General features: G+C 41.7%; 1 protein-coding gene across 1 annotated transcript in view; it reads left to right on the top strand.

Annotated features, from left to right (window-relative positions):
- Nucleotides 1–852: 852 nt before the first annotated feature.
- Nucleotides 853–13,862, top strand: part of JMY (junction mediating and regulatory protein, p53 cofactor) — an 88,629-nt gene continuing 75,619 nt past the window's right edge. The window contains exon 1 of the mRNA XM_035553484.2: nt 853–2,026. Within this exon, the coding sequence (XP_035409377.1) occupies nt 1,193–2,026 (834 nt within the window). The 5' untranslated portion in view covers nt 853–1,192. The remainder of the gene's footprint in view (nt 2,027–13,862) is intronic.

Raw genomic sequence — 13,862 nt, 5'->3', positions numbered from 1 at the left:
AGTTGTCTGTGCTGGCTTCCTCTAACCTTCGACGTGCTCCTCAATACACTTGGAAAACTCCGCAAGGTTTCCACACTGCCTATTCTTAAGTAGGACAGGCCAAAACAAGCACAAAACGCCGTGCCTCGGCGCAATCAGTTAACTTCATTTTTAAAGGCACAGAATTGCCCAAGACAGCTATTTCAGAACATGCCCTCCTCCCCAGGTCTCCCTGCAGCTGCTGCGCTCTTTCTCGGCCAAACCACAAACTCCTGCTGCACGGAACACCGCGAGGCACGCTTGATAAGGGCCTTTGAACTACTTCGGTTCAATCTCTTGTCAGAACGAAGCAAGTAAGCTGGCGAAGCGACGTGTCCTTCCCGGTAACCACGCAGAAAAAGCGCTTTGTGGAGCGGGAAGAGCAGGAAGCAAGCTCCGTACTGAAAAAAAAAAAAAAAAACAAAACTCTGCCAAGGCCTCTGGGGAGGGCTTCGGGAGGGGGGGGAGGGGGTGGGGAGGGGGAAGTAGCTGCTGAGGCCGGTACCGGCATGGGCGGAGCCGTGAGGGGGAGCCGTGAGGGGGAGCCGTGATGCGCCCGCCCCCAACGGCCGCCAACGGCCCGGCACGCGCCCTCCCCGGCATGCCCCGCGCTCCGCGTCCGCGGGAAGGGGGACGGGGTGAGCGCGAGGGGCGGGGCAGAGGGCGGGGAGGCGGGGCGAGCGGCGGCCAATGGCGGAAGGTCCCGTCGGGGTGGGCGGGGCGGGGCCGGCGTCGAGTTGCCGCAGCGCTGCCGCCGCCGCTTGTAAACAGAGCCCGCTGCCCACGTGACGCGCGGCGGGTACCTGCGCGGCGGGCGGCGGGGCGGGCGGGCATTGTCCGCCGGCAGCGCAGCGCAGCGCGGCGGGAGGGCGGAGGAGGACGGGCGCTGTGCCAGCACCGGCACCGGGCGACGCTGCCTCACCTCACCTCACCCCCTCCCCCTTTATCCTTCCTCCTCCTCCTCCTCGTCGTCCTCCCCCTCCCCGCCGCGGCGGCCCCCTCGAGCGCCCGCCCTAAGATGGCTGATGGTGGGCGGTGAGGCGCCGCGCGGGGCTGCGGGCGGCCGTTGCCGGCCGGCGAGAAGCGGGGGCGGCTGAGGGGCGGCACAGCCCGGCACGGCACAGCCCGGCACGGCACAGCCCGGCACGGCACGGGGCTCGGTCCGCGCAGCGCCATGTCCGCCTTCGCGCTGGAGGAGACGCTGGAGGCCGACTGGGTGGCCGTGAGGCCTCACGCCTTCCAGGAGCGCGAGAAGCACAAGTTCGTCTTCATCGTGGCCTGGAACGAGATCGAGGGCAAGTTCGCCATCACCTGCCACAACCGCACGGCGCAGCGGCAGCGCAGCGGGTCCCGCGACGTGCGGCGAGCCGGGGCCGAGGCCGGAGCCACCGCCGCTGCCGCCTCCAAGGCGCTGCGCAGGGGCCCGGCCTGCGGCCCCGACCCCCCCGTCCCGGCCCGGAGCCCGCTGCGCGCCCGGGGCGGCCCGTCCCGCAGGCCGTCGCGGGGCCCGGAGGCGGCGGGTGGCGCCGCGGAAGATATCGAAGTGCTGGAGCTGGGCAGGGAGGAGGCGGCCGGCTCGCTGTCGTCGTCTCCGCCGCCGTCGCCGCTGCAGGCAGCCGAGCCGTCCGCTCCCGACGCGGAGCCGGCGGGGGAGGAGTGCAGCTGGGCCGGGCTCTTCTCCTTCCAGGACCTGCGGGCCGTGCACCAGCAGCTGTGCTCGGTGAACTCGGAGCTGGAGCCCTACCTGCCCGCCTTCCCCGAGGAGCCCTCGGGTATGTGGACGGTGCTGTTCGGGGCCCCCGAGCTGTCCGAGCAGGAGATGGACGCGCTCTGCTACAAGCTGCAGGTCTACTTGGTCCACTGCTTGGACACCTGCGGCTGGAAGATCCTCTCGCAGGTGCTCTTCACCGAGACGGACGACCCCGAAGAGTACTACGAGAGCCTGAGTGAGCTGCGGCAAAAGGGGTACGAGGAGGTGCTGCAGCGGGCCCGCAGGCGGATCCAGGAGGTGAGGCTGCTGCGCTCGGTCCCGATCTCCCCGCCTTTACCTTACTCTGTGACATCTTACGTAGTTGTTCTCTCCAGCTGCTCCTCTCTGCCTTTGTAGAACCGATCGAGCCATAGGACAAAAACAAAACAAAAAAAAACAAACAGGAAAACTATCTAGTTGATTTTTTGTTTGCTTGTTTTTTTGATGCTTTGAGAATCTAAGTAAGAAAACAGGACTTAACCTTTCCAAGGGGTCTAGGGCCAGGATTTAAGACAGTGTAGATTCCTCTAGTTATCTCAGCGTGGCTCACTACTTTACTCTGTGCGATCAAATGTAGACATTTGTGAACAAGGATCTCAGGGACTTGGCAATGTCTTGCTGCCAGATTTTTGTTGTTGCGTTGCTTTGCAGCAGGATGTGTTGGAGTCTGATTTCTCCTGTTTAATAGGAGCAGCAACATGTGGTGTTTATTTTGACAGTACAATTTAGGCACTTAAGGCCAAAAAAATTCTAGGGTTTTTACAGGCTCTGGGTGATGAATCTGGTATTTCAAGTGAGATGATGTCTTCTGGTGGAGTTGGCATAACTACAACTTTTGTTCGTTCTTGGTAAGTTCTTAGAGTTGGGATTTCAAAAAGAAAGCTATCTAATCTTAGTGAGGATTTACGGCGTTGACATTGCTAGAGTCTGACAGGTCTTGGATGTTTCACGACTTGAGTGTTTCAGGATGTTTCATCCCACTTCCCCATGCCCGTACTCTGTTCAGACAGAAGCAGTTGAGGAGGTTGATTCTGTTAACTTCTTAGCATCAGTGTGTAAGATTTTTTTCACATCTTTGTGTGCTGAGGTGTATGAAGACCCAGATTTTCCCAGTTCAAGAAAAAAAAAGAGACTTACATTTGTTTATATGCTTCTGTGGTCTTGGATCAGGACGCACCAAGATCTATCTAGGTGTGACTGTGGACGAATCAGGTTATGGAATTTTTGGTTTTTGCAAATGACATCTAAATTCTGTTGTATCACTGTAAATCAAGTTTGGCTGCTTCAGCTGCCCCTTTATATTCTTCCAAGATTGCGTGTTCCAATAATGTGTGGTGGTGAATGTTTTTTTTCCTCCTGATGGAGTATGAGCACATGCGCTTGTTGTCTGTTTTGATGGCATAGTTTTGAATCTTTGTAGGATTCTGTCCCAGCTTTTCCATAGTGACTGAAGCTACAGAGTACGAGAAAACTGTTGTCAGTGATGAAATCACGATAAGGGCATCTCAATGTAGTATTTTCAGGTACAAGCTTATTTCCAAACTATAACATTAGGATATATCATGGGAAAACAGAAAGAAAGAAAAACCACAGATAGCTATTGAAAGGGAAGAATCCATTGTCATTAATTTTTCTGTAGTACTGGTAATTTGTCTGATAGTGTTCTGCAGTAGTCTTAGTCCAGCGAATATGAAAGCATACCATCGTCTACTTTTTTCTTTGGCTACATGAATGCTTGGTTGTATGTACTTAGATTCATGTGGCCCTCAGCTGAGCAGTTTTTGTAAAGGGCTGATCAGGACGAGAGAAGTTCCTGTTAAACATGGAGTTTTGGAACTGGGTGTCTAACTCAAAGTGCATGGTGCTTTTGAAGAAACACTGATTCAGAATTACTGTGCAAGAACTATTTGTTTCTTGAAGAATCTCAACTTCGGTTTTGTTAGGACCAGTGCTATGGTCAAAAATTAAATCAGGTATCGGTAGGCAGTGAAAGCTTTATCCTAGTCAACCCATCGTTCTCTGTTAACGTTGAGAATTTGGTGGAGTCAAAGTGGCAGGATGTATTTGTGCATTTGACCACAGTACAACCTTCCTTTCCAATGGCAACCAATCTACTAGTGCGCCTCAAGTCAGTACGGCTGTACTTCTGTTACTGCCCATGATGTAAATTGATCCTTCTTTAATTAAAAGTAGTTCATCTTTAAGAAAAGACACCAATTGAATGACTTGCTCGACCCTTTTGGCTCTCAGGTTTCTCTTTTCCTTACCTGTTAATGGTTTGTATGGTCCATAATGTTTTCCTTTTAAGCAAATACTGATATTGCTTGTCATTGAATTCTAAGCAAATGAAGCAGTGGATGATGGGTGCTGCCAGGTATTTCTGCAGGAAAGGTTTTTCATACTTTCAAGCAGAACCTACTGAATCAATGTTTTGTCTCTCATTTTAATTTACTTTTCCATCTGTACTTGAAGCCTGCCTGTTAGCTGTTTGGAATGTTGGTTTCCGGCAATTTTAAACAATTTTACCTCTCTTAAGAGAACTTCTGAGGAGAAGGAGAAGGACTTGGCACTGGCAGCTGAAATAGTATGAAGGAGCATAATGAATATAGAGGGTTTTCATGTATCTAAAGTTGTGTAAAATACAAGTTTAGAATTCTAAGATTTTGGCTTAACTTTTAAGATATACAGGAAATAATTATAAACCTCAGAAGTGTATCTTTCTCCTGGACAGTTATTCACTGTGCAGTTACAGCATTATTTAAGAAGTGCGTATAGTTTCTGTTGACCATGTTCTTTGAGGCGGAGAAGCAAAGTGAGCAACAAAACCTCTCATGTTCGTTGTTTCAGCATCCCCTATTTGGCCATTTGTTGCTTTCCATAAGTTACACACAAGCCAGTTTATTTTCACAGCAGTTAATAATTGTTGCTTTTTGTAATAGGCATTTTTATCATTGTCTCAATTATAAAACTTTAATAGGCCAGAAGAATGTTACAAGTAGAAACAGATCCAAGATGAGAAAGCTCCTTTGCAAGTATTTCTATATGACATGAAATTAATTTCCTCTGCATAATTTGCAATTTAAAATTAGCACGTCTTTTATTTAAAAAAAAAAAAAAAACACACAACAATTCTGGAATAATTTAGAAACACTAAATTTATGTCACAGTAAAGCTATGTTACAGTAAATACATGTATCTAAAAGAATACATGTGAGTGTAGTAATATCAAAGATGGTATTATACCTCTGCTGTGTTGGCAAAAGGTTGAATGTAGTCACAGTATTAATGGATTAAAAACTGCTATTATAAACTATGGTTAAGACTATTTGTTGGCATAGTCATGGCAACAAACACATTTTTTCTATGGTTATCTTTTTACTTGTTCCTGCATAGCAAGTTGTGAATATGGGAACCCTATCTTTACGTTTCACGCTTATTTCAGCATCTTTGAATTAATGGTACTAATGAATCTCTCTTTTTCCTTAGAGTTCTTAATTGCTGTGGCATTATGAAATTTGGCAGGTAATAGTCAATAACATCTTGAGTGCCAGTTATAAGACTAGTCACAGACTTGCTTTCGTTTTGCTGTTTCTCTATGAATTCTTGTGTCTGTAGGCAGACTCTTGAAAGACCATTTTGTGTATCTGTTCTCTGTGTGTTCTTCTGAGTTGTTTTAATATAAAAGCTCAGAAAAAAACTCTTAGTAAATGATTAAATTCTAAAGAAATTCTGAGAGAATCTGATTTTCAGTGGCTAACTTAAGACTGCCTTGGGAGTGGCAGTGTCCTTCCACTGTATGTTGGAATATCTTACTAAGCACCAGAGTAGCCCTGCGAATTTTTATGTTGGTTGGCTTAGTTTTCTTTCGACTCAAAGGGCTAGAAAGGTTAAGAAAAATTAATGTCAAAGTCTTTTGTGTGTTTTGTTATAGTAACAACTTCTTTATAAGAAGAATTTTTTTGACAGCTGTTTTGCTATTTTCTTTCAAATTACTATATATATAATTTTTGAAAATACTTCTGCACAGCTTTAGTAGGGAAACTGTTTTCAATGAGTGAAATATGACTGTCAAATCACACAGATGAGTAAGTATTGGCTCACGTGTAAATCAAAGGATCTCACATGCTTTCCAAAGGCATTGTCAAATATTTTTATTTATGAGAAAAAAATCTAAATAGTATCCATAGGTTATTCTTTTGTTGTTATTCTAGTATTTCAGTGAAAAATAATAGTTGCAGTAGTCTTAGTAACTTGTCTTTATTTTCTTGCTTCTGACCATGTGTGTTCAGATCTAAAGTGTATATATGGTAGGTAGTGAGGCACTCCATGGAAAATTAAAGTTTTCCAGGGGTGAGGTGACCTCTCCCTATTCAGTGATCTACTCCTAAGCACCATGTGATTTAAAGAGAGATTTCTACATCAAGGTGTTAAGTAATCCAAGAGTAATTAATACAAAACAGTACGAAAAGTATTCAGTGATGCGAAAATTAAATAATAGCAGTAGTGTTTCCATCAAAACCAGTGAAGCATCTCTATGCAAGAGGCAAAGAATCCTGGATTCTGCAACAGCTAGATCTAGAAGACACATAAGGTGTTTCATGAGGGAACAGAACACCAGTTCAAATTTAAACTAGGGTGCATGGAAGATTAAAATAAAAGATATCCTGTAGATTATTGTTACTATTATTACTTCTCTATCTCTGTTGAAATGAATAGAGCAGGGTTAATTATTAATTACTGCTCAGCAACAGTCTAGAGCATTCTGGAAATTCAAGCCTATTTTTGTTTGAAAGCTGTTTTTATGTACCCATCAGTTGTAGTGGTTAACAGTTGTTTGTGGTACAACTACTTTAATTCACTCCTAAATACTCAGTAAATAAGCCATCTAACCAATGTACTGCTATGTTAAGTTAGTAGTAACCAAAATACAGTATGGCAGCAGCTGTAGGGCATGCTCTATAGAACAGGTAAGTAGTCTTCACCTTCCTAAGAAACAGTTGCATGATAATAGTACTCTGGCTGTTGTCCAACCAAAGACTTCTTTTCTCCCTCAGTGTTAAACCTTGCCAGCCATCATCTTTTTTTATTTATCTAATCTGCAGTTGGAGTTATTAGCAGTTAGGTTTGGTTGTTACAAACTAGACCTCAGTTAATAAATATTTTAAAGGCTTGGCATTTTAGTGGTTGGAAGTTCACACCTGACTCATTCTGCAAGCATCAAACACAGTGGTGAGGATACCATGATACGTTTTCAGGTAAGCAGAATGAAACGTGGAGTGCTTCCCACACTTTTCTGTGAATAATAAAAATCTAAGTCACACTTAGAGTGAATTCTGTGAATGTAAATAAATCTTACAAGTTAAACACTTTATTATGGTGTGATACCACTGAAAGGCAGGAAACTGACGTAGAGAAGGCTGTATCACTTGAGATGCTTGGTCCTCCTTGCACGGAGGATAAATAAATACTGCAACAACTTAATCATATGGTGGACTTAAAATTGCTGAAAGTCAAAGCTGTTATTGCATACCATTGTAAAACACATGCTTTAAAATGGCTTCTAGGAATTCAGTATTTAGGGGACATTGACATTACCACAGTCTTTGCTTATCTTAAGCCTGTGAGTTAAACCCTTCTAAGTACTACGCAAAATAACTGTTTACCTTTTAATTGGAGATCTTTTATCTCTCATCCTTCTTCTGTTGGATATCTTCCTGACTAAATGTTTGTTTTTTTCTAGTGCCCTTCCCCTTTTACTTGCCTTTCATAGGTAGTAGCAAGCTGCTTTTGATTGCTTGTGACTTGTGATTGCAAGTTAATTAAAGTTTTGGGTGCTAGATTTGTTTTTGTCAATATTTTTTTGTTGTCTCTTTCCAGTCTGAGTTTGATACTTCTGGATTTGAAGTAATATTTTTTTATTCTTTTTCCTTTTTGCAATCCACTTATGGCATGCACATATAGATAATCTTAATGTGTTTCTCTAGTTTTGCCTTCTTAGTTTGACAAGAGCTAGCTGAAGATGATGAATACTGCTACCATATCTGAAAACAGTAGAGAATGTTTAAAATAATACACATTTCTTCAAGATGTATAAATGATATGTGCGCAAAGAAAAGGACTTCTGCTTGGAAAGTTCGGTTTTCCTTGACAAATGTGAAAAATAAAAGTACATTCTGTAGAATATAGCAATACTGTTCAGGATAACCCTTAATCAGTAAGCATAGGCTTAATATTTAGAAACTGAACACAGCAGCTTGTTCTTATAGTTCTTATAGTTTTCTGCCCTATCAAAATACCTGGGAGAAATGCAATATATGCTCTGTTTAACAGTCTGAACCCTGGTTGGGAATCATTTTTGTCTTGTAGTTGAGGAAGTGTTCTAATGAAAAGTTTATTTTAGAGATAGACTTTACTTTTAAAAGTTGTTGTAGCTAATAGGCAGTTCTAGCATTTTCATATGCTAGAGTACTTTGACAAGGTGGGTACAACCTATGTGATAAACACTGCGAAACCCATTATGCTCTTGGGGATTTACAGCCTACCTTATTTCTTAGCTTTTAGATGCTGTGTTGGGTTGTTTTTTCTTCATGTTTACATTACTTTGTCTTCTTGCATATTTTTTCCCCATTTTTTACCAGCATTACTTTCCTTCTCACTCCTCAACTGAATGTTCTCCAGGACTTAGGCCTTCAAGTCAATGCCTTTTAATACTGCTTTCAATATCCAGTAACTTTTTTCTCCTCAGTTTCTTGCTGTGATAATATAACACAGGCTGGCTTAGAATTGGAAAGCAGGTTCTTTCTAATCATTGCATCTTCTTACATTTCTTTCTGTAAGACACTGCTTACTAGTAGATGGTCTTTGAGGTTTATGTTGTACTTTATAAACATAATATAGCTTCCACAGAGCTTAAAAAGCCACGCTAAAGCCTTATATTTCAGAAATGGCCAAATCTACTATTTTTCCTCTTTTGGGAGGTGAATTTTTAATCTTAATAGGAACAAACCCTTGCAGTCCACCATGAAACTGCTGTTATTGAAGAGGACTTCAGATAAAGTGGGGACCTGGTGAAATGAAAGATACATATAGAAGAAAAGCTTACCCGTAAGGAGTATGTTGGGGAGAGAAGGAAGACAGGGCAGGAGGAAAGGAAAGGGAAGGGCAGTAAATAAAGATATTCTGAAGATATATTTTGAGTAACTCAGTTATATTATGTATATATCTGCCCTGTTGCTCAGAATGCTGTCTGCTAGATAGCAGTAGAATAAGGTTGCATAAGTAGAATAATGTTGCACCTGTTGCTTTAGCAGTTGAGAGTATCTTCTAAATAGGCTCGATCCTCATCTTCCTTCTGTATTTTCTCCACAGAAGAATCAACTATTAAGATTTCTTTCTACTATAATTCCACTATGGTTGATAGTGTAATGCCACTATGTATTTTTTTAGTACCATACAAAACCAGGAGAAGCAAATGAGCGTGTATTGCAGTCAGCAGAGGAACCTGCAGCACCTAGAACATTACTCTGCAGTGTTGGGCAACCAGAGTGCTCAGGAGTTGCCAGTAACTTAACACCTGTTACATTGCATCCTCCCTATCCTAGAAAGCAAATGAACAGAAAGGTAGTTAAAATAGATAAATTTCATTTTTAAAAACTTGTCACAACTTGTTAATTTACCGTTTAATAAAAGCGTGAAAGTAAGGTATTATGCTGTTGTAAATATTTTGCTGTGTTAAAAATGGACTGTCCAGTTGTTTTGTCCTGCTTTATCGGTGGTCAGAGTGATAGTGCTCTGGGGAAGGTCTGACATACAAGGCCAACGGAACCTGTAGGTTTAACCATGTTATATATACACCAATCTAGATGGTTTTGAGAAAGGGTGACAATATACACTGGAACAATTTATTTGAACTAGTCATATGTTTTGCATAGTACTAACATCACTATAACCGTTCAGAACAAAGATCTTGGATAGTTCATTGAAAATCCTGCTCTAAGTGCAATGCTGTTTAATAACAAACAGTCAAGAATGTTTTAAGAATGGTAAAGAGAATTCTTGAACCCTTAAAAGAAGTAATAGCATGATCTCATCAGAAATCTGATGTTGATATCTGCTAGAGTATGGGTTAGTCTCTAAGAGTAATTGTTGAAGCCCATACAAAACTTGATACGGGATCCTAAAGTCTAGAAAATAGTCCAGATTTTTTTGGACAGGAGAATGAATGACTTCATAGTATCTTTCAGTCATAAACTGCATAAATTAGCAGGGGAAATGTGTTTTTGTTTTAATTAGTTCGTTGTTGAAACTTGCCCAATTCCCATTTTCTGAAGAATTTGGGCCTGAAATACAAACCAAGCCATTGTAAGTTTGCCTGAAAACTCCATGAAGAACTTCAACACCTAGTGCTAGATTTTAACTTTCAACATCTCCACAAACGTCTCCTTGTTTTCTAGCTCTTACTTTTCAGCTATGTACATTACTCCTAATAACTTCTTACTAGTGGCACATTTGCGCTGTTTGTATTTTACCTTTTGCTTAAGTCCTTTAGCTATAGCAGCCAGAAAGGTGTTTCAATGTGAAGACAGCTTCCTAGGCAAGCTAGTTTTTGAAAATCTTCATCTGGAGCTGTTGAGAGTAGATATAAATAAACTTCTGCAGTTTAACTACCTATGACTGGTTGCAAAAATGTTGGCATAGATTGTTTTAAATTAAAAACCCTTTTCCTGGTAAGCTCCTATCTCTGGGTTTCCTTTTTAATCTTTTTTTCTGTTTATGGTATTTGTATAGCAAAAACTATGGATTTTTTTTTTAATGTATAGGGCAGACAAACATTCACAACAATTTGAATGCTTAGTGAGCATTTCTGTGTTTGTTGTTTTTCTTATGTTACTGTGTTCAGTTTTGGGCCCCTCGCTACAGGAAGGACATGGACGTGCTCGAGCGAGTCCAGAGAAGGGCGACCAAGCTGGTGAGGGGTCTGGAGAACAAGTCTTACGAGGAGCGGCTGAGGGAGCTGGGCTTGTTCAGCCTGGAGAAGAGGAGGCTCAGGGGCGACCTTATCGCTCTCTACAGTTACCTTAAAGGAAGCTGTAGTGAGGTGGGGGTTGGTGTGTTCTCCCACGTGCCTGGTGACAGGACGAGGGGGAATGGGCGAAAGTTGCGACAGGGGAGTTTTAGGTTGGATGTTAGGAAGTACTTCTTTACCGAAAGGGTTATTAAGCATTGGAACGGGCTGCCCAGGGAGGTGGTGGAGTCGCCATCCCTGGAGGTCTTTAAAAGACGTTTAGATGTAGAGCTTAGTGATATGGTTTAGTGGAGTACTTAGTGTTAGGTCGGAGGTTGGACTCGATGATCTTGAGGTCTCTTCCAACCTAGAAATCTGTGTCTGTGTCTGTCTGTGTCTTTGTCAGTTCAGTAGCCCATTTTATTGTTTCTTTTTCCAGTTCTGAAAATTGTTATTTTTTTGTTCTACTGTTACAATACTTTTCCAACTGGATTATTTTCTTTTGAAAAATGTTTCAAGTATTCAACTAACATTTAACTAAAATGAGTTGTAGCACAACTTTTCACATACCTTGCATCATGGTTTTCATCTAGATGCTTTTTGGGAGGGGGCTTTGTTAAACATTCTTCAATAACTTAGAATCATAGATTATTATGTTAGAAGACGAGAAAATTTAGTGTTTTTTCATTTGTTTTTAATACGTCAAAGAACTCTTCATGCTTTCTATCTGTTTTAAGGAAACTTTAAAAGGTAAAAAAAAAAAAAGGGCATGAATACAGATGCGAGGCTTCTGAAGGAGAAAAATTTGTAGATCAGTTTTAGAAGTTTCTAAAAAGTTTTAGTTTTTCTACAAACAGCCCTGAGTCTACAGAACCCAAATTGTTGCAGTTTGCTTCTGTAAGAAAGTTATTTTGCCTTTTTTATATTTGTTTATATTTGTTTATAAACGTGAGATGTCAGAATTTCAAATTGAACCCTTTGTCACTTCAGAGAAGTAAAATTCAGGAAAATATCCATACATGGGAGGGCTTTTAAAAATGCAAAACTACTTGGAATATTGGAACTGATGTGGAAGAGTTTAGTTAATAGGTAAATTGTACATATTATTTCAACTGTGTTTTATCATGCTGCTTTATCACACATGTATTTTATTTCTCTGTGTCATGTAATACATATACCCATATATATTTAATACATATATAATTTCTCTATGAAAACAGGACTAAAAACAACCCAATGGGATAACACTGCAGAATACAGGTCTATGTTCATCTGATATTAATTTAAATTGCTCTTTTCTGAAACGTTGTGCTGCTACGAAGGTGATATAATAGCTTACTGTTTGTGTGGTATTTGTTGCTAGAGTAGGAGGAAAAATAGTGTGCATGATATGGTGTTTCAGGAGTTTCTTCATACCACAGCCTTTTATTAGTAACAGTGGACTGTAATAGTGGACTGGATGTTGTATTTTACTTTTAGAAGCTTTAAAAATAGGGTGTAGTCATGTTTAAACCTGTTCCTTTCTTAGACCTAACTTCTCTGGCTTTTTGTGATTTCACTGTTGTATAAGGTGCTGCAGAGTTTGAAACAGTATTGAACTACATGAGCCTTGGGAAGCCATGCAAAGGGCCATTTCAGTTACCCATCAGCTGTTGTCCAAGGTTTAAAGGTGGCTAATCCACAACACTGCTGAAGAGAGCTGAAGAACTGGACGTGCTGTAATGCATCGCTTGCTGATGCTGAAGGTGGGGGTGGGTGGGATCCTCCTGCAGCTTTGTGTGCCTTCCTGTTCTGCATCTCTGTCCTTGATGATTTAACGCAGCGTAAACCTCAGTAAATTCATCCAACGGAAATAGCTTTTTGCCTGGTGCTTAGTTAGCTTGCTGAAGATATGACAAAGGTAGTGCAGAGGAGGAATGGTGCACCTGAGAGGAGAAAAACATGGAACCAGGGTGGAGCTGGAAGAAGAAGTAGAAGAGGGGTGGGAAGTGGGATATACTTTCAGTAAGAGCAAGCTCATCTCAGCTTTAAAAAGTAAATTCGGTCTTACCATTGCCTGGAACCTGTTGTCATAATGCTTTACCTCCTTTGCATTAGATGTTAAAAAGCCTAACATCAGATTAGTATCAGACATTTGAGAATATCTGCTGCCATGACAAATGTGTTGTAAAACTGGTAAGAGTACTAATTCTTTACTGACTATGTGAGTCCCATGAGTTGACTTCAGCATGACGATGATAGCATATTTGTTGTTCCCATCAAATTCTCACATTTGTTTTTGTAAAAGAATATTTGTTGTTTAGCAGAGTGGGTGTTTCATTTGTATCCTGACAATGCAAACCTTACACAGAGAAAGTGGTTTTTAGAGTAGTGTCATAATACTTTGTCAATTAAATGTACTCATTGTATGCGAATATTAGTTTGAGATGGCTGTCAGTTTTGACAGTATTGAATATGTTTTTCTGATGAATATCGTACTTCAGAAGCACAGAAAAAGAGGGTCCATGGACCAAAAATTAATGTATTTTATGTCACAGCGTGAACATCTCTTTAATGTATGTTCTAAATATTTCTTATTTTGATTGGATTACTGCAGAAAAAGTTACTTAGAACTCATTAGGACACAAATTAAAAAACAGCTCTTTGCCAAGCCTTCAGGGTGAGGTGTTGTCTAGAAGTTTTTTGTTCAAAGTTACCATGTTCCAACTAATCAGTGATTCATTACTGACTTTATCTTTTAGTTATTTTACCCCTTTCCAAGGGGAAGGAGTCCCAGAGTACCGTACTAACCTTGAAATAAGGTAAATATTAGATGCCCCTAAGGGGTCTGTCCTGGAACCGGTACTGTTTAACGTCTTTACCCATGATACAGACAGTGAGAAGTGTGACCAGCAGGTGGAGGGAGGTGATTGTGCCCCTCTGTTCTGACACACAGACACAGACACAGATTTCTAGGTTGGAAGAGACCTCAAGATCATCGAGTCCAACCTCCGACCTAACACTAAGTACTCCACTAAACCATATCACTAAGCTCTACATCTAAACGTCTTTTAAAGACCTCCAGGGATGGTGACTCCACCACCTCCCTGG

The sequence above is a fragment of the Cygnus atratus genome, chromosome Z (genome assembly GCF_013377495.2).
Source record: "Cygnus atratus isolate AKBS03 ecotype Queensland, Australia chromosome Z, CAtr_DNAZoo_HiC_assembly, whole genome shotgun sequence".
NCBI lineage: Eukaryota > Metazoa > Chordata > Aves > Anseriformes > Anatidae > Cygnus > Cygnus atratus.
The sequence above is the reverse complement of the archived record's forward strand: the minus strand, read 5'-3'. Positions and strand labels throughout refer to the sequence as shown.